Raw genomic sequence first — 21,890 nt, 5'->3', positions numbered from 1 at the left:
ATGCCTCTATGTCAGTGGTGCTCAACCTTTTTCATGTCAAGGACCCCCAGAATTATCTGTATTTGGCCGCAGAAACCATGTTTTTCCAGGGATATGGAGATATCGGGGTAATCAGGTCCAGAGTCCGGACAACCTGCTATGCGACGGACTCGACCCCGGGCACTGCACTCCCTGTGGGGGTGTGGAACGCGTGTCGGTGGGGCCAACGGTTCTCGAGTTACGTGGATTACAGACGTACACAGTACAGAGACTTGGTGCATTTATAGAACAACGTACTTGTGCCATTTTCATTCTGTCATCAAAGTTTTTTAATGATTTTAAATAAAGCATACAAAATTCACATGACTTACACAAAAGAAAAAGACAAGAAAAAACAAAACACACCTAGCAGTAAAAAAAAAAAAAAAAAAAACCCTGGACAACACCCCTCCACACTCTGTTGTTGACACTCGTGGTTATATCCATTTTCATTCTGAAAAGTAACAGTTTTTATATATTAGGTAACGGCGCTACCTACGCTACAGGACACTACAGTACTTGTGTCATTGTTTTGTAAGTTGTGCTCATTGGAAGCGTGGTCTTGCAGTATGGCAAAAATACAAGGGTTAATTTAACTGTTAATCACATGAACCCTAGCGTCCCTATTGTGTGCAGCATGTCATAATGGGCGGAAATTACCTGTAGATTGGCTGCATGTGGGGAAGAGTTCTTTGTAGGACGTTCTTCTGGGGTTTAAGTGCTTAAACACTTTTAACCTGGTGTCCCTTTTTCGGCCAGTTGAAAATGTGTATATATATATATATATACCCTATCTCACAGAAATTCCCATCCATCCCCCTTTCCACCCTTGACTGGGAAACCTGATAGTAGAGGAGGGGTAGAGGAGAGGAGCGCATGGCTCCTCCAGCCTGCTGTGAAATTGGGATTGTTCCACCCGCGTGCCTCATCATCTCGCCGGGATAGCGTCTCCTATACTCTGTAACCCCCGAAAAGGCTCTCGGCCCGCCCTCACAGCCCGTCAGACGAAAAGAACGCGACTGCAAAGGGTTAAACAACGCAGCGGGACTGTGACGTAGAGAGCGAGACAGGAAAAAGGTAGAGTCAAGAGTTGAAGTGAGTTTGAGATCAGAATGCTGAGGTAACTCCAAAAGCATGGGGAACTGGTCCCACAGGCTTATTATACAGCTCAGTGCGTGAGGCCTATTGTTATGAAATGTGAAGTGTGAGTGATTTATCCCATTCTGGGCGGGAACCACTTTTGGTGTTTTAAGCATTGTTATGCTTTAGCGGTTGGAAAAATAGCAGATCTACAAGCTACAAGCAAGAACTTGTAGGTCTGCTATTTCTTTTAAACCGTGGAAAATGTGGCGCAAATCTTTGAATATATATTCTTTCAGAGCGAACGTTTTTAACTCAAATCTTTGCTTCTGGGGAGGTCCGTGGAACAACATATTTTCAGATGGGGGTCTGCGGCCAAATACAGATAATTCTGGGGGTCCTTGACATGAAAAAGGTTGAGTACCTAAAACATTCATGAAAACTGTCAGGATTTGGAAGACATTTGTAGAAGGTCTAAATGGGTTATACGTGCTATTATTGCAGAGCTGGTTAAAGTTTAAACAATATATTCTCTGCAAACATGCAACACGGCAGAGTCTCTGTTTGCTGTTTCACCATAAAACCGAGCAACAGTGTAATCAACGAGTCACTCGAAACCATTAATGGGCGAATGACAGTTAGCCTAAGTCAGGATACAGACAAAGTATATGGTTGGCCCAATATTTACCCATTTAGACCTGAAGACGCATCCGTGTCACCTTTATAGCTTTCAACCACTTTAACCATTATTTTAAACTTTAGCTGGTGAAAATGAGCAGATCTGCTGTACAAGCTTGTAGCGCAGCACCGAGTGCCGTGCTACGAGCTTGTAGACCTATTGTTTTGAAAAATTGCGGGCCGTAAATCCTTGAATGTATATTCTTTCACAGCGAACGCTTTTTACTCCAATCTTTCCCTGGAACAACATATTTTCAGATGTGGGTCGGCGGCCAAATACATATCATTTTTGTGGTCCTTCACATGAAATAGAACTGATATAGAATTTATTTTTCAGAAAACTCTGGTGATTTTAGAAGACATTTGTAGAATCATGTCACCAGGTCTTCATGGGTTAACATGTGTACACATACTTGATGTTGCATCATTGCTTGTAATTCTACAATCATAGACGGGTCTGAGGTCGTCATTTCAATTGTTTATTCAATAAAATAGGGCATTTAGATTTCTATCTATAAATGCACATTGTTGTGGTCCGAACAAGAGATCTTTGTCTCCCTGGTAAAAAGAAAAGAAAAAGAAAGTTGTCTTCTCGCCCCAAAAGCCCAATCTGTATTCGGGGAAAGTGAAACATTTTAAGCAGATTTATTTGTTCTGAAAATACCTGATTCTGCATGTCATGGGAAAGTATGGTCCAGACTGAGTCTCAAATGTTTTATTTCCTCCCGAAAAGTGCTAGAGTTTAATCTGAACGTCAGGAATTCCTCCTCAGTGACGTCTGTTTGGACTGGAGTCTTTTTTTATGGCGTGTGTGTGTGTGTGTGTGTGTGTGTGTGTGTGTGTGTGTGTGTGTGTGTGTGTGTGTGTGTGTGTGTGTGTGTGTGTGTGTGTGTGTGTGTGTGTGTGTGTGTGTGTGTGTGTGTGTGTGTGTGTGTGTGTGTGTGTGTGTGTGTGTGTGTGTGTGTGTGTGTGTGTGCCACAGAAGTGCCTTCACTAAATTAATTGTTCACATTATGTTTTTATGCTTCTTTAATTTTATAATGGAAGTCACAAGTCAGTGGTGAGACTGGTCAGGCTGAAACCAAGCTTGCCCACATTTGGAGTCATAATGTCACAGACCAGTGGTTCTCAACCTTTTTATAAGAAGTACCGTCTCAGAAAATGTGAGATGTTAAAATACAAGAGCGTATAGCTGCCCTGTCCTATTCAGCTATGCACAGAGGGAAATTTGATTTATTCTTTGATTATTATTTTTAGTTTGTTCCATGCCTGTAAGCCAATAATGCTGCTGCTCTGACGAAACTAATCACTAATCAGCACAACTGATGTCTAATCACTAATCGGCACATCTGATGATAGATAGATAGATACTTTATTTGTCCTTTCGGACATTTGTTTTGTGCACAGCAGTCATCAGGATATACATAAAACATGCAAACAAACAGATCACACAGTACATAGACAATAAAGAAACAGTGCCAACAGAAGGCCACCAGTCATAGTTCCAAGAGGCATCACATCACACTTTATGCACGGAACTGAGATGGGGCCTGCTTGTTCATAAGTCCTATACTTATGGGAACAAACGATCTTGAGGCCCTAGCCTGCAGGGAAGGTACCATATACCGTCGCCCTGATGGTAAAAGATGGTATTGGCTGTGTAACGGGTGTGTGTTGTCCCTAGTAATAGCTTTCCCCTTCCTGAGTACCCGGGTCTCATACATTGAGGTCATACTCTCAAATCGTACCCCAGCTATTTTGCTGGACACGCTGATGATTTTATGGAGTTTGTTCTTATTAACCAATGATAATGAGCCATACCATGAAACAAAACAAAATGTCAATGCACTCTCCACAAAGGATCGATGAAAAAGTGCCATGATATTCTTTTCAACGTTATACTGTCTCAGTCTGCGCATAAAATGCAGCCTCTGCTGACCTTTCTTGTAGATGGAACGAGTGTTGGAATTCCATGTCAGCTTGGAATCAATCGTTGTACCCAAGTACTTATATTCGTCCACAATCACTACCCCATCCCCACCAATGACTATTTCCTGGTGTGCATGGGCACCAGTCCTAAGGTCCAATATGACCTCCTTAGTTTTTTTGATATTAAGCTGGAGGAAGTTACTCCTGCACCAACCGGCAAACTCGTCCACTGTTCTTCTATAGCTTATCTCATCATCCTCAATCAGACCAACAATAGCTGTGTCGTTTAACAATACAGGTGTTATCTGACTCACTCATACAGTCGCTTGTGTACAGCGTGAACAATACCGGTGAAATCACCCTCCCTTGCGGAGCCCCCGTGTTGGTCGTAATGGGGAGAGATATTGCTTTATTCACCTTGACCTGTTGTACCCGCTCAGTCAGGAATGACTCCACCCACCTGATGATATTGGTGTTAACATATTTCTAACATGACTAATTGGTCCTCAAATCTTCTATTAACGGCTAGGTGTGCTGTCATGCTCATTTCAGCACGTCTGGAGAGCCTATTTCAACCAATTGCTTGGTCAAAAGAACTACCTGTAGTAATATAAATGTTTCATTCCACTTTTGTCTTTTTTTATTTTTTATTGGGCGACTCCTCTGTGTACCAACTAGAGACACAGACGTCACAGGCTGGTTGAAATATTTAATACCAGCCTCTCGGTCTAATGGATGCAGGAGCAGATTAAGTTGAATTATATCTGCTAATTTATCCCCCCCCCCCGCTCCTTCGCCTGGGCTTTCAGCAGACTTCATTACTGTTCGGACGTAAAAGAGCGACAAAGTGTGGAGGGAATTTGCAGACAATGTGCCAGTCACTCAACCAGTTGAATACGCTTTAGAACCGCAATATTGTTTTGTCAACAAAACGCTGGACAAAAGCCGTACCTGTGCCCTACCCTGTGAGGTAATGTCAGTCTATTGTACTGTTGCCAATGCCATACACACAACCAGTAGCAATAGTCTTGTGTGTGTGTGTGTGTGTGTGTGTGTGTGTGTGTGTGTGTGTGTGTGTGTGAGCGTGCGCGCGCTGGTGGCTATTGTTGGTTAACACCTGGGAATTCCATAGGCTATATGTGTGGTGGCTCAAAACGTATTTGTAAAAAATACCCTAACCTAACCCACGCATGTCGGGCCAACGCATGTCGGGAGTGTGCCACGACCCTTGTGAACTTGTCGTTTTTTCGTATTAAAAAAAGACAAAGATTATTGAAAATGTTTTCACATTTGACCAAAATATCGACGTCCGCCATAGTTTATGTGCTTTAAAACAAATGCAAATCATCACTATCACTTCTAAACATTATTTTACCAATGTTTTGTGTGATTCCTGCCATTAAAAAAAAAAAAAAAAAAACTAAAAATACTAAATTGCACAGGGTAAAACTCTTCAAAGGATTGCAAAGCCCATAGATCAGTAGGCTAGTTCTTTTCCCAGCGGTCAAGGTGAGCCGCAGGCCCATAAGAAGGCGGCGTCATGTTGCCCAGACATTCCACGGAAATCAGCCTGTCATCAGCGTTAATATTGTTTTCCAGTGTGAACGCTGCCTCAGCACTCACCTTTCAATCCCCTGTGTGTGTGTGTGTGTGTGTGTGTGTGTGTGTGTGTGTGTTTGTGTGTGTTGTGTGTGTGTTTTGTGTGTGTTGTGTGTGTGTGTGTGTGTGTGTGTGTGTGTGTGTGTGTGTTGTGTGTGTGTGTTGTGTGTCTGTGTTGTGTCTTTGACGTCACTATAACACCAGTGCGCTGGTTGGTCTCCCTGTGTTTTTCCAGGTGCGGAGCCAGCACTGGACTCTGATCATGGAGAGTGTGGTGCCGTCGGACAAGGGCAACTACACCTGCCTGGTGGAGAACCAGTACGGAGCCATCAACCACACCTACACCCTGGACGTAGTGGGTCAGTACCACACCCGTCTGTCTGTCTGTCTGCATGCTGTGGAGTGAAAAGCGTAAAGAGAGGGAGGGGTGGGACGATGCATAAGGGCAATGGTTCCCAAACCTTTTAGCCCGTGACCTAAAAGAGAGATTTGATGTCTTCCCCCCCGCGACCCAAACTAGTGAAAATAGCCGATCTACAAGCTTGTATATCTCCTATTTTAATATTGATTGATTGATGATCAATTGTGTCCTGTATGCGCTCATAACACCGTTAAAAAACGGAAATGGAATATCCGCTGGTCTTATACTGTCAATGGGGATGCACATTCTTAGAATTCTAATATCTAGTGTGCGTGCGTGCGTGCGTATATGTGTATATGTGTAACACTGAAATTACACATGTGCACAAACACGCTTAGTGCACGTTAAGTGAGAAGAGCACTAAAGACAGATTTCCATGTACTGTTTGTGTGTGTCGCTGAGCAAACAGAACTGCTGCTCTCAGCAGTATTATTCTGGCAAGTTCAGACCCAAGTCACTCAACCCCAGCCTGCTGTGACCTTTGGATCATTCCATGTAAAGACACCCTTTTCTGCTCACTTTGCAAAAAATCAATATGGTTGTTGGGGTGACACACACACACACACACACACACACACACACACACACACACACACACACACACACACACACACACACACACACACACACACACACACACACACACACACGTGTGCACGTACAGGCTTATAGTATGTGTGTGCAGAACAGCTTTGCTCTTTGGTACCAGTGTTGATTTCATCGACTAATACTATGACGAAAGATGTTCATCGACTACCTTTTTTCACTAAATGGAACCTAAATGAAAACTAAGATATTATGACTAAAACTGAGACTAAATATACTGTGGATTTAGTCGACTAAAATAGCTTGACATCTAGTCGACCAAAACTAGACCAACACTAAGGCATTTCGGATGGCTAAAATGTGACTCGAACGAATGAATTCAACTTTATTCAAAAGGCTATGACTAAAACCAAAATCAACACTGCTTGGTATAAATGGACAGCGGGGTTTTCCTTGGCCTCACTGTGGCACCGCTATGCAAGCCAAGCGGGTCGATGTACATCAAAGCCTATTCCTCGACCCCCCCCCCCCCCCCCCCCCCCCCCTCTGTCAATACTCTATTGATCGCTGATAAGTGATAACCTATATTGGTCACACAAGCACCAGCTGTTGACATCTGTACTTCTAGTGCCAGTAGGTCAGTCACGTGACGCCGTGTGTCCCCACCGCCACCGGGCATAGATAATGTAGATATAGACCCTCTAGGGGGGATTCGTCCCCTCCTTCCTGTCCTCACATCGTCCTCACCTGAACTGAGGTCCTTTTACACGCTACACACCATTTTGGATTTGTTTGCAGGTTTGCCCAAACATGAGAGTATACGGCTCCAGTCGATCACTCAAGGCTTTTGTGAGATGCGGTCAACTTGCAAGCTGCGTGTTGAATGCAAGCGCGTGCGCACTAAGGCGACGGTATCGTAGATATATCGTGAGTGATTATGACTTGTTTTTTGAATAGTCTATAGTTTTCAATGTTGCAACACTTACAATATAGAATATGACATTTTAACGGTAATATCGTATATCGTATCTTTATATCGTATCTTATTTCTTTGGCATGAGTACCGAGATAAGACATTTTGTCCATATCGTGCAGCCCTAGTGTGCATGCACACACGCACACACGCACACAGATCGAGAGAGGTACATACAAATAAACACACATAACGCTGTCCACCCTTCCCTTAAAGCCGGCCCCCTGCTTTGCCGTGCTGTATATAATATACCCAGGGCTCAGCCAAAAGCTCTCCATCAGACTGCTGTGTTTCTGTGTTTTTTTTTCTTTTTGGGGTTCTGTTTTACTGCACAGCAGTAAAGCCCCCCGCTCCCCCCCATCTGGCTCCAGACGGGCCACTAAACCCCACCCCACCCCCCTGCAACCTCTTGCTTCATTTGACTCCATCTTACTGGAGGAGGAGGAGGAGGAGGAGGAGGAGGAGGAGGAGGAGGAGGAGGAGAAGGAGAACTGGAGAAAAGGAGGGGGAACAAGGCTCTTATCAGTCTCTTGGGCCCAAATAACACACCGGATCAGCCATTAAAACCCCAGTCAAAGCAGCCTTTTTCTGGTTCAAACTGGCCACTGGGGAGAGAGGACATGGTCAGACACACACACACACACACACACACACACACACACACACACACACACACACACTTCCAGCCTAATCACCCACTGGCCCTTCAGTCCCAACTATGGATGGCAGTCGGTTCGCCACGCCACACTTTGTTGACAGACAGGCCGCCATGGGGGAACGCCTTCCTGTGCCATGCGGCTGTCTTCCCGTGCCCCGACACTGCCCGTATGTGCCCTGCTGGCATTCGCCAGTGTTGATTTTGCCGACATGACGAAACATTTCGTCGACTACCTTTTTCACGGACGAAAACTACGGTAAATGGAAACTAAATGAAAACTAAGCTATGATGACTAAATACATTGACAATTTCGTCAACAAATAAAAACTAGACGAAAATGTTATAGGAAGGGACTAGTGGACAAGAGATCCATTATAGGTCTAAGTAAAAGACACAAGTCATTTCACACTTGTTTGCATGCTGAAAATAACAGATCTACTGTGACGCGTCATGAGCTTGTCGTGAGCGTGTAGATCGCTATTTCAGCAAGCGTAGAATCTGTCATTACGACGGCATCAAGGCCCACCGAAATACATTTTAGTGACATTTAGTCGTGCTAAATCTAAACACTAAACATTCAGGTGACAAAAATGTGACTAAAACTAAATGAAAACAGAGACTATATGACTAAAAACTAAAACCAAAATGAGCCTTCAAACTCAACGCTGGCGCCATGCTGCTGCTGCCTTCCTGTGCCCGTGTGCCCTGCTGGCATCCACCACCTCGTCCTTCCTGACCCCTATAGAGGGCTCTCCGTGCCAAGCCCACCGGGTTACCCAGAGTTCACCGGTCTCGCTTCAGATACCACGGAATGCCCCCGTGTCCCTCTCCCCTCTCTCCCACCACCACCGCTCCTCTCCTGTCCTCCTCCTCCCCCCCTCCGCCCAGCGACCGTGAAAACACCCCACTAATGACTTAATTGATAGATTGATTAGATCCTAAATGGGCGGGCACGCATCTCGGGGGAGGAGGGGGGGGGGGGGGGGGGGGGGGGGGGGGGGCTCGGTGGAAATCCTACATCAAATGCTATAGGCATTAGGCAGCAGTTTGAGGAATCTCTGACCGATGTCGTACTGTCAGGGATCCAAAAGAGAGAGAGGGAGAGAGAGAGAGAAATAGATGGGTAGATACTATTGATTCGGAGGGAATTCCAGTGACCAAAGAGCCCTCTCTGTACGAGCTGCCAATGTCACTGCCAGACAGTGCTCTACGACAGTGGTTTTCAACCCATTTCATATCAAGGCCCATATTTATTTATTTATTTATTTCGGCATTTGAGCCACGGACCATCATCTGATGCATTTAGCTTCTCAAGACCAAACAAAATAATATTTTGTTATCTTCCGATAAGATTTTGTCACAATTGCATGCTGTGTTGATGTTGGTATACCATTATAAGAGAGATGACAGGCCAATGTTGATCAAAATGACAATTCTTCTACATTCTCTAATTGTGTAGACTTCTTGTAAATGAAGTAATGTGGGTGTTTAACAATAATGTAACTCTTGAGAGCATAACATTTTATGCTCTCAACAGTTAATAATTTAATTTGTGTTTATTTTGTACCTGGTTAGGTTAGTTATAATATAAGCATAATCTATGTCAGAAAAAAAGGGGAAAAAATAATATTAGGAACCGTTAAGGAACCGTTAGGAACCGGAACCGTTAAGAGGGATCCGGATAAGGATCGGAATCGTAAAAGTCCTAACGAATCCCAACCCTAGGACTCCTCACGTGTGTTTACCGTTGGCTCGTAACTGTCGAAACGTTTGGACCAAACTGGAAAACGACATCAGGTGCGGTGCGCTCATCAAGCCAGCCTTGTTAAAACGTGTCTAAATGTGTTTACTGTAGCCTGTGTAGCGGTTTCATTCCGTGTAATTGTGTGTGAAAGGTAACAGCGCTAGCCGCTTGCGCGGTCCCCACTTGGAAGAAAATACAGTACGTCTCTTGTGACTCTCCAAGAGAGAGAGACTTACAGAGACTCCTTTGAATTGAAAATTGAGAGAGACGGACAGAATGCCTAAATGGAGGGGGGTGTAAAAGAGGAGAGAGAGGATAAAATAAACACTGTTAAAGTCATAGGAATGCACGGATGGAGGCGGAGAGGATGTATAGATGTCCTGATCTATCTGATCTGATGGAGCCAACAGCCTTGATGGACATATGGACAGTAGAGTGCGCGCGCGCACACGCACGTGCGCACACGCACGCGCGCACAGGTGCACACGGAAGATTCCTCTCATCCGTGTCTGTCCTGTTCCTTAAGTTCCCCCATCTGCTCAACTCTTTTCTTCTACTTATCACTTACTTTACCAACCCTATTCACTGTCCTCTCTCTCTCTCTCTCTCCCTCTCCCTCTCCCTCTCCCTCTCTCTCTCTCTCTCTTTAAATCGCCATCCTTAAGACATCCAGTACCTCCTCATTGCATAGTCTCCGCCTCTGACCAACCCCCGTGACCCCCGACCCCACTCTCAAGCACTCATACTCCTCTCACACACAGGAGAAAGTATGTGTGTGCACACACACACACACACACACACACACACACACACACACACACACACACACCCACACACACACACACACACACACACACACACACACACACACACACACACACTAATTCCCTTAACCCACCTCAAGGCTTTGTTTTGGGAAGGCAACCACTTTGCCCTGGGCCGAATGATGTCATTGTGTGTGTGTGTGCGTGCGCGCGCGGGGTGTGGGGGTTGTGTGTGAAAGAGAGCATTGTTCAACAGGTCTCGCTCTGTTTGGATTCGCAGGCCCAATGTTTGCTTGCAAAAGAATGCAGATAGTTTGAGAGGTGTGTGTGTGTGTGTGTGTGTGTGTGTGTGTGTGTGTGTGTGTGTGTGTGTGTGCGTGTGCGTGTGCGCGCGTGAAGGTGTTTCACTTTCAAAGACTAGTGCATATTTCTGCTTAACCCCTTAAATGCCCACAAAGTCGAAACACACCAGGCGCCGGGCAGCTTTTTTCCCCCTTTCTTTCTTCAGCATCAGGCCATAACAACAACCTCGAGGGAAGGTGATAAAAAGCACTATTTGTAAATTCCTTTCCTTCCCCTCCTACAGATTCTGCTCAGTTCTTATCTCGTAAAGAGATTATACTCCCAGAGCCTCTTTGTTTTGCGTGAAGCTTCTAAACGCCGCTGGGATCCGAGATAAGCTCAGGGTCTGTCACAACTCTGTACCTGTCACATATGCAGAATGTATCATTTCAAGTTTGTATAAAAATGTGTATACAAATATTTAGAAAATAGCCCGATCTACAAGCCCAGTGAAATGTGTGATATTTGAGTTTACCATAATCACAGTAATCCTTCATCATATTCCATCATTCAAGGGCTTTTTGGAGAGAAATGATAGACTCCATGCAGTCACTTTCAATTAGGCTGTGTCTGTGACCAGCTGATGGTCATTGATGCATCAAGGGAGGCAATTCTGTTTCTGCACTGTCAAATAGGTCTACATCTATTCTAAGATAGCATCTTAAATAAATGTCGTGATTTTTGGCAACTAAATGTAAGGTTGTAAATATGCTTATCAGTGTTGCGAGGATGGTACATGGAGGAGGGTACATGGGAAAAGAAACCCTAGGGGTACCTGGGCCAAAAGAGTTTAGGAACCCCTGCATTAAACAACCCCCGTCCTCCTCTCCCCCCAATAGAGCGCTCCCCTCACCGGCCCATCCTCCAGGCCGGCCTCCCGGCCAACACCACGGTGCACGTGGGGAGGAGGCCCGCTTTGTGTGCAAGGTGTACAGCGACGCCCAGCCGCACATCCAGTGGCTAAAGCACATCACCAAGAACGGCAGCCGCTACGCGCCCGACGGACACCCCTACTTCCACGTGTTGAAGGTACGTTCCCGCCGGGGGCCGGCGTTTAAAAGAAAAAAAGTTGTTCCAGGGATCTGCAAGCTCGTAGGCAAACTCTGTGGCGCGCTACGAGCTTGTACTGTAAATCTGCTATTTTACAATAGCTAAAGTATAACATAAGGCTTAAAACACCGTCCAGGACGGGTTAAAGTTCTCTCAGTCGCCACGACTGTTTTCACGTCATTTGGATTCCATAGAAGCCACAGCGTGGCGTGTCTTCTGTGAAAGCGTGCTGCAGTCATTAGTTCAGTCAGATAATTCACCAATAGATTGAACCAATATTTAATATTGCATGACAATACAAGTGTGCAGATAATAATATTTCATCTTGGCGTTTACATTTTTCTCCCTGCTCGGCACAATTATACAACCATCATTAACCATTAAGAGCAGGGAGATGGATATACAATAGCAACCCCCCCCCCCCCCCCCCCCCCCATGGGGAACAGGAATAGTGCTGGAATGGCGGTTGAAGTAAACATTGCATAACAACACCAGGAGGAACGCATATATAGAGGAAGGAACGCAGGAAGAATCCAGTTCTTAGGTGAGCTTAAATACCCCGCCCCGAATGGTCAGCTGGGTGGGCCAGACATGTGGGTCTTGCATAACACTGAATGAGCCTCTAAAGTATATCTGACTGAACTAACTCTGCAAGCTACGTATCATTTATTTTAAGACGAAAGACCTATTTGAAGTGATCAAACTGGCGACAGAATACAAGTTTAGAAGCAAACATGAACAATCTCAGAAAATGTTACGATTTCTTCAGCCCTAATACATCATCATTACATTTTCAGTCCCGGGTTTTTTTTTTTTGCTTTTTCTTCCATGAACTGTTTCACATTTACAGGAATCCTTCCCACTGTGTCGCGTTCGCCGTCATTTTGCCGTCTTTAATGGACATTGTTGACCATTGTTTGCAGGTTGTGCCCCTCACGAGTAATTTGTCTTTTGACCAGTGATCGTTCAACCAAAGCGCACACATCTCAACTAAATACCTTTCCTCTGAAGCCTGTGTGCACCCCCCCCACTTCCATACAAACTGTTACAGTAACACATCCCCCCCCCCAATAATCACCACTATGTTGTTATCAAGACATTCAATGCAACCAGTATGGACATTTTTACTACATGCTTTTTTAAATGCGGAACTGAAATTACTGCCGCAGAAGCGGAAAAAACTGCGTGAAACTGACTTACGTCATCATGGCCGGTTACGGCGGAACAATCGCTGACGACAACGTCAGTATGCTGTAAATACTGGCTGCATTGAATGGTGTCGATAACGGCTGACGATGACATTAAATACGGAGGTTATAACTTCCCAAACGGCTCCTTCGCTGCATCGTCAGCAGGGGGTCGTCGCCATGCTGGCTCGTGGTGGACATTTTTGTCAAGATTATTCATTTTGCCACGTGGACAGGAGTGGACAATAATATCTATAATACCAGACAGAAACACATAATGAGTTGGCCTACGTAGGGACCATAACAGATCAGTAACTCTGAGAGTGTAGAAATGGTCCATTTGGTTCCATTTCTACACTCTCAGAGTTAAAACACTCTCAATATGCCATAGTCTCATAGTAAATAAGTCATACATATTGTGAAGAAAACCTGGAGACTTGACATTCAGTAAGTGGGTCTTATGACCAAAATAACAACATTATAATGGCGTGTAACACAGAAAATATTTGCCACGGACACGGACAACTACCCGTTTGACTGTGTTGTGAATGTGATGTTGTTGTCCGTCCGTCCGTCCAGCGCTCGGGCATTAACAGCTCGGACATGGAGGTGCTCACCCTCAGCAACGTGACGGCGGAGGACGCCGGCGAGTATACCTGTAAGGTCCTCCAGTTATTTAGGCGATGTCAACCAGTCGGCCTGGCTCACTGTTCCAGGTAAAACCCCCAGCAAAGAGAACTGCCTGGTCGCTGCTGTGCTGACCCACCCCTCGTCCTTTGTCCCCCCCCCCCTCCCCTGCGGTGTGGTGGTGTCTTCGGGGCCTTGCCTGACCTCCCCCCTGCCCTGCCCTGCCCTGCCCCGCCCGGTGTGCTGTGGTTGGTGGTCCTTTTTTGGTTGGTGGTCCTTGGTTGGTTGGTCTCTCTCGGTCTCACACTTCTCTGTCCCGGTGTAGAGATGCCCCCCCCCCCCCCCCCCCCCCCCCCCCCCCCCCCCGCTCCGTGTTGGTTTCAGCCGTTGCTCTCCTGCACCTGAGAACCTGCGGCCATGGAAGCACCTGTCGGACCTGCACGCCACACGTGTGGCAGGACACACGCCACACATACACACGCACACATATACACAAACTGACACAGCTTTTCACTTTTTCTCTGATGTCTCTTTCTCTGCCTCTCTCTCTCTCTCTCTCTCTCTCTCTCTCTCTCTCTTTCTGTTTTTGAGTGGTGCAAACCACTCCTACAACCAGCTTGCAATGTCTTCGTACCTGTTTGTTTGTGTGTGTGTCTGTGTGTTTGTTTGTTTGTTTGTGTGTGTGACTGTGTGTGTGTCTGTCTGTGTGAGCATGAGTATGTGACTTAATAATAGCAGTAGGGGGCGCCAGAAACAGTGAGAGGGGTAGTGACTCTAATGAGAGAGAGTGAGAGAGAGAGAGAGAGAGAGAGAGAGAGGGGGGGGGGGGGAATTGCACCACTCAGTTCACACGTGTGTGATTTTTTTTCTTTCTTTCTTTTTTTTTTATTTAGTTTGTCTCAGTTTTTTCTCTCTGTGTGTTGTTTCTCTCTCTCACTCTCTCTCTCTCTCTCTTAGAGTCTCTGTCTCTCTCTTTCTCTCTTTCTGGAAAGCTGTGTCAGAGATAGCGTGTGGCGTTGCAGTGCAGTGACCTCCATGCCTCCCCCTCCTCCTCTGTGTGTGTGTGTGTGTGTGTGTGTGTGTGTGTGTGTGTGTCTTCAATGCACTGCATGAGTCCAGTTGGCTGGAACTGGATTGTACAAAGGGGTTCTGGTGCTGTGGTGAAGGGAACCTTATGGTTTATTTGACTTTTCTTGTGGTGTATTGTCTGTTTTTTCTTAGTTTTTTTTACCCCTTCAATATTTTATGTTTATTTTGAGGCACTCTTTTCTGTGACTATTTGGTTTTGTTGGAAACTCCCATAATCCTCTGCTCTAGATGGACCTGAGCCAAGGACACTCTTTATTTCTCTCCTGGTGTTGTGGGTCTTCTCATTTTGTTTGTTTTTCCTCTCCTCTCCTCTCCTCTCCTCTCCTCTCCTCTCCTCTCCTCTCCTCTCCTCTCCTCTCCTCTCCTCTCCTCTCCTCTCCTCTCCTCTCCTCTCCTCTCCTCTCCTCTCCTCTCCTCTCCTCTCCTCTCCTCTCCCCTCTCCTCTCCTCTCCCCACTTTTCCGATCTCCCACCTCTTCAAATATTTCCCCCGTCTACCTTAATCTTCCACTCTCTCTCTCTCTCTCTCTCTCTCTCTCTCTCTCTCTCTCTCTCTCTCTCTCCCCCCCTGCTTCCTCCTCCTCTCCTCCCAGACCGCCGGTGTTAACACCACGGACAAGGAGATAGAAATGCTGTACTTGCCCAATGTAACTTTCGAGGACGCTGGGGAGTATACGTGCTTGGCTGGTAATTCTATTGGGATCTCCTATCACACTGCTTGGTTGACGGTACTTCCAGGTATATACACTCATAACCTGTCCCTCGCTTCCTCTTTCCTCCTCTCGTCTTATAACGCTCTCTCGCATGTTCTTTTGGATTGTTTCTTTTCACTGACTTTCTATAGAGAGGGTAAGCCCAACCTTCCCCCCCCCTTGGTCAAAGACAGACACACAAGCTGGAAATATTGTATCACGGGTAACAGGGTAACAGGGTATAAGAGCGGGGGTGAACCAGGGTAACAGGGTACCAGGTGACCCAGGGTAACAGGGTACCAGGTGAACCAGGGTAACGGGGGTACCAGGTGAACCAGGGTTAAAGGGGTAAAGAGCGCAAGTGTTGGTTTCGTCGACTAAAACCAAGACGGAAAATGTTCGTCGGCTACCTTTTTACACTGACGAGAACTAAATCAAGAACGAAATAAAAATGGATCTATGATGACTAAAACTGTGACTAAATATATTGACAATTTCGTCAACAAATAAAAACGAAACTAAAATGTTATGGATAAGAGATCCAATTTCATGCTAGCTCACAACATGTCGCAGCGCGCGACCACTGTAGATTTAGCAGACTAAAATCTTATGATATTTAGTGGACTAAAACTAGACATTTCAGGTGACTAAAATGTGACTATAAAACGAAATGGGATTTTATTCAAAAGACTATGACTAAAACTAAAATCAAATTTTTGCTGTCAAAATCAACACTGGAAAAGCGCCAAGCATATACCGTATACTAGTATTATCTTAGATTGGAGAGCTAAGTTGAGAGCTCAGGCCATGCAGATACAGTGGACTTAAAACATTTTACAACCCTGAGGCGGAAGCAGCTTGTGTTGTCCCCAGACTCGCAAAGTGGGGAGGTTGTCTCTCTCTCTCTCTCTCTCTCTCTCCTTCTCAATGTCCTCGTTTTCGCCTCATTCTCTCTCCCCTTGGGGGGAGCATGGGGGAGAGCGTCTTCCCCATGTTTTGGTTCAGAGAGACTGCATGTTAAATGCAATGTTTCCGTCACTCCTTTTCAGTGAATATTAGCATATGTGTGTGTTATTATTATTATTATGCATGTCCACTTCCTTATCCGTGGGCTCCTCTGCCCCATTTTCCTGGCTCTGATAATTGGTCGCTTAAAAAAGAAGATCCTTATTTATTTCCCCTTCCTTTGGAAATAAAAGCCCAGAAAGGCAGAGTTCAACAACCGCTTCATATCTGGTTGGCTTGGCTTTCTCAATTATCAGGGCCAAACGTCTCAACGTGTCTGCCATGAATGACTTCTTGAGTTTCAACTGCGTGAATGTTTGTGTCCATTCGAGCTCCGTCTGTGTGTATCCATGTGTGTCCGTTTACACGTTATGTTTTTGTCCTATTTGTTTTGTCTAGTCTGTAAAAGGCATTTACAGAATAATGGATAGAACTTAGCGAGCTGCCTTTGTAAGAAAAAGAAACAGTTCACCATTCACCTCAGGCTCAGCAGATCAATGTCAGTTGCACAAGCCCCGGTTTTAGAGTAATAAATCCCGCATTCAGTCAAAGGTGTCGGGCCACCGAATGAGATCGATGAGCATAATTACGGCCTCGAACTCCTCCCGAGCCTTAAAGCAACAACAGCCGACATAAACACCCATGTAAGCTGTAATAGGATAAATCGTTTTGTTTTGCCTCTAACAGCTAAAGAATGTAAAATAATGGGTTAAAGTGGGTTAAAAGTTATAAAGGTGACACATGATGCGTTCCTCAGGTCTTAATGGGCTAAACATTTGAAACGTAACGATCAGAGATGAGCCTTTTCCCTCTGGGGCAGTAGGTGTATTTATTTATTCCCCTCTATGTGTGGCGCCTGCGTGGCTGGGCCATGCATTTCTGTGGTTTGAGGAACTGGGTACTCTACGGAGGAAGGTTGCTACATGTAGTCCCCCCTCATCACCCCAGCTGCCTGAATGGCTTGCTTGCTTGCCTGTGCTGTAACTGCAACACAAGGGCCTTGTTTGTGGCTTGTGGAATTGAAGGCCATGCATTATGGAATAGGGAAAACTAAGCCGTGCTGACACAAACGAAAATGTTAGTTAGGGACTAGTGGACAAGAGCTCCAGTATAGGTAAAAGACACAAGTCATTTACACTTGGTTGCATGCTGAAAATAGCTCACAATATGCTCACAACGCGTTCATTTTAGTCGACTAAAATCTTATGATATTTAGTCGACTAAAACTAGACTTAACACTAAAACATTCCAGGGAACTTAAATGTTACTAAAACTAAAGAAAACTATGCAAGAGATATGACTGAAAAACCCCCACACACATGCACGCACACTCAGCCGTTTCCTTTCAGGAAGCCCCGGACACATACACCCACAAAGGACGCCACCACTCTCACTTTGTTTGTGGTCTGAAGTCAAGCGCACATTGTTCTGGTCGTTTGAGTGTGCACACGTGTGTGTGTGTGTGTGTGTGTGTGTAGCAGGCACGCGTTTCTCCCCCAGAAGTATAGCGCAGAAGGCAGACATATGCAGGCTCACTATATTAGTCTGGTAGTCTGCTGGCTCAGCCCTGATTACCAAGCCAGCAGAGAGTGCTTAGCTCAGTACTGGGAGGGGGCGGTGGGGGGGGGGGGGGGGGGGGGGGGTGTTTGATCAAATAGGGAATATGTGGGAAGAGGCTCTGATCTAAAAGCAGTTGTTTAGTCAGTCTGTCTGAGGTGATTACTTTAGCTCGTGACTGAGTCATCTTCCACCAGAGCCATATGTCTGTCCGTGTTTGTCTATCTGATGTCCATATGTGTTTGTTCATGTGTAAGAGAGAGGGCGTTGTGTTGTGCACGCCCGTGTGTGTGTGTATGTGTACATGTGTGTGTGTACATGTGTGCCGTGTGCGTCACTGAGCGCGAGGGTTTTGTCCGTCCCCTCCTGACCTCTGCTTTGACCCGTCCCCCTCGTCCCGTCATGTCCAGCCAGTAAGGACGAGCCGATAACGGGCCTGACGTCGCCCGACTACGTGGAGATCGCCATCTACTGCGTGGGCGTGTTCCTGATCGCCTGCATGGTGGTCATCGTGGTGGTTTGTCGCATGAAGAACACGGCCAAGAAGCCCGACTTCGGCAACCAGCCGGCGGTGCACAAGCTGAGCAAGCAGATGCCCCTCCGCCGCCAGGTAACAGAAAGTAGATAAAGAGTTTGAAAAGGCATCTAACACCAACACTAGAGGAGCACATAGTGTAGAGCGGCCGTAGGCCCGCTTCGCCCCCCCGACCAGCGGCCCGGATTCATTATTTCTTCCCATAGACGTTTCAGAAAAAGAAAAAAAAAACTTAAATGAATACATATTTATTTAAAGACCTTTAAGCCTCGGACAAAGCCAACTCGGTTCATGACAAATCATGTCAATAAACAATATTTTTTGGGGGGCCGAACAAATAATTTGAAAGTGGAAAAAAGGGCAGGGTATTGAATGGTTTGTTTAATTTTTAATTAATTATTTTAATTTTTATTTTATTGTCATGGTTTGTCATGATCCGAGTTGGCTTAAAGGTCTTTAAATAAATACTTCTTGAAACGTCTATGGGAAAACATGAATGGGGAATTCTCTTCCGGGCCGCTCATCGTTCTGAAAGGAGGGCGGGACTGCGACGCTCTATATTACCACACATACTCATTGAGATCAGTGTCTCTCAAACCCCCTGGGACCCCGTCGAGGGGGGTCCCCACTCCCAGACCCCACTTTGAGAAGTCAATATACACATTGACTCGAAAGGTTCTACTGCGAATTTAATTAATACTCTGGAGGCAAAGCGAATAAAATAAACCAACTAGGTGCTCAGTGGACGGGCAAAAGTAAAAGAAAATAACAATATAATGGATGGTTGGTGCTTCGAGGATCAAAGGGACTTATAGCACAAGAAAGAGGGGCGATCCGAGCACTCCGAAAAGTTCAAAAAAAGAGGAGAGGGCGGATATAAAATCAGGGTACTTTATTAAAGTTTAAAAGTTAACGCCGTCGCCGATATGTTTCGATTCATAGTCTTCATCATACATGCCCCGATGAAGACTCATGAGTCGAAACATGTTGTTAGTGCTCGGATTGCCCCTCTTTCTTGTACTACTCTGGATGCATAAGTGAGAAAGTTATGAAAGGGACACTTCACCCCTTTTCCAACCAGATCTTATTGTAATGTTTGAAAGACAAGAGACACTTTCCTGGGTTTTTTTAATGTGGCTAATATGTGTTTTAACTTTTTAGATATTTTAGTATTTCAAAGTGTCTGTGATGTCATGGACACTGGTCTCACTTCCTTCCTGGACTACATCTCCCCTCTCCCTATCCACACGCAGGAACAGTGCACCAAAGTATTATGGGAATTGTAGTGAGACCAGTGTCCATGACATCACAGACACTTTGAAATACTAAAATATCTAAAAACATAATTAATCACATAAAAACCACAGTAAAGTGTTTCTTGTCTCCCAAACGTCATTAAAATAATAAAAATCTGGTTGCAAAAGGGGTGAAGTCTCCCTTGAAGGAACCTCACATTGTAGTATTAGTAGTAAAGCACGTACCATACTGTGTAACTTCAGGGACTATTTCAACTGGGAATAATAGTTGGTAAATGAATGATCAACTTGCGGTGCTGACTGAGGTCTTATGTAATGCAGTGCAGGATTTGATGAAAGCATTCTAAAGAGGTGTTCCTTCTGGGCTTCTAACTTCTAACAACTATAGCAGTTAGCGGTTAGCCTTAAGCAGTGCTTCAGGTTTTGGAGTGAGCTAGTGCTGCCTGCTTCATTGCACCGCGTCCAGACTCCAGAGTGTTCCATCTGTGTGTGTGCGTGTGCGTGTGTGTGTGTGCGCGTGTGTGCGCGCGCACTATGAGTTTTTTCCCCCCCTGAAACCAACACAAAAAGAATTAAGTGTTGGATTACATTCCACAGAGAGAGACGGATTCCTGTACCGAGGTAAGATTAGTGGTGGAAGAAGTACTCAAATGTTTTACTTAAGTAAAAGTATAAATACTGCAATGTAGATTTACTCTGTTACAAGTACAAGTCCCATATTTAAAATGTACTCAAGTAAAAGTACAAATGTATTGGCATCAAAATGTACTAAAATGTACATATTGCAAAATGTCCCATTTGACAAGTTCAAAATGTGTACAAAATCTTTTGAAAATAGCAGATCTACAAGCTCACAATGTGTCACATCACGACGCATTGTGAGCTTGTAGATCTGCTATTTTAAATGGACGAAATGTATATAGGGCTGAAATGGTTAATGTATGTTTTCTAATCAAAATTAAAATCTCCAAAGTAACTACCGGTAGTAACTAAAGTTTTCAAATAATTGTAGTGGAGTAAAAGTTGGAAAATTGGAAATACTCAAGCAAAGTACTCCAAATTGTACTTAAGTACAGTACTTGAGTAAATTTACTTAGTTACGTTAGCTCATTTCTCAATGATTTCTGAAATGTAAGTTCTATGTTATGCAGATTAATCTGCATAATATTAAAAAGTACTAAAGCATGGAAATTATTTTGTGGCATATTTATCGCTAATGCATGTGAACTCCCTGGGCGGGCCAACACATGGTAATTTCACATCAATTCATTTAGTGTTTTTTGCATCTATCTGAGCTACAGATGTGTGACCCAACTTTTTTATAAAGCAGTGATATTTTAGGGTCCTTGCTTGACATGAGAACAACCAATAAAGAAATATAGGTTTTTTTTGGGCCGGATTTAGAAGGCATTTGTAGAATCATCCTCAGGTCTAAATGATGTGACATATACTCCTGCACCACACCACACCACACTACATCCTCTCCTCTAGCAGTGCCTTTTGGTTAGAGCAGCGTGTGAAGCCAGACTGTGGTGATCAGCCCGTCTCTCTCTCTCTCTGGACCTTGCAGGTGTCGGCCGACTCCAGCTCCTCCATGAACTCCAGCACGCCGCTGGTACGCATCACCACGCGACGGAGCTCCGCCCACGACGACCCCATCCCGGAGTATGACCTTCCGGAGGACCCCCGCTGGGAGTTCAACCGAGACAGGTGAGAGAGCAGTTGTACTTTTTTTACAAGTGAAAAGTAGAAATGCTGCAATGTAGGAGCACTTTATTTAGTAAAAAATTAGAATGGGACCTGCTGTCCTAATAAAGTATTGGCACACATATAGTTAGTCTTAAATTTAGTCATCATAGTTTTTAGACTTTTAGTCTAGGCCTACATTTAGTCTCCATTTAGTTTTCGTCAGTGAAAAAAGGTAGTCGACTCTGTTTGACAAATGATGTCACCTTCTGCAAATCATAGAGCCTCCACTCAAGAGGGTCAGCAACGCACTAATATCTCCAAGACTGTGTGGTCACATCCTGTGTTACACCCATTACTACTATCTCTGGTTAACAGAGTGCTTTACAGTAGCTGATAACAGCCTAGATTACTACACACAACAATGACCACCTGACCTCACTGATTGCATCAGC

General features: G+C 45.0%; 1 protein-coding gene across 1 annotated transcript in view; it reads left to right on the top strand.

The window, feature by feature from the left end:
- Window positions 1-21,890, top strand: part of fgfr2 (fibroblast growth factor receptor 2) — a 69,725-nt gene that overhangs the window by 24,172 nt on the left and 23,663 nt on the right. The window contains 6 exon segments of the mRNA XM_083774822.1: window positions 5,540-5,663; window positions 11,592-11,654; window positions 11,657-11,781; window positions 15,298-15,442; window positions 18,369-18,568; window positions 21,320-21,459. Coding sequence (XP_083630948.1) covers window positions 5,540-5,663; window positions 11,592-11,654; window positions 11,657-11,781; window positions 15,298-15,442; window positions 18,369-18,568; window positions 21,320-21,459 — 797 coding nt within the window.

This window comes from Protomyctophum parallelum (assembly GCF_964188405.1).
Source record: "Protomyctophum parallelum genome assembly, chromosome: 10".
Lineage (NCBI taxonomy): Eukaryota > Metazoa > Chordata > Actinopteri > Myctophiformes > Myctophidae > Protomyctophum > Protomyctophum parallelum.
The sequence above is the reverse complement of the archived record's forward strand: the minus strand, read 5'-3'. Positions and strand labels throughout refer to the sequence as shown.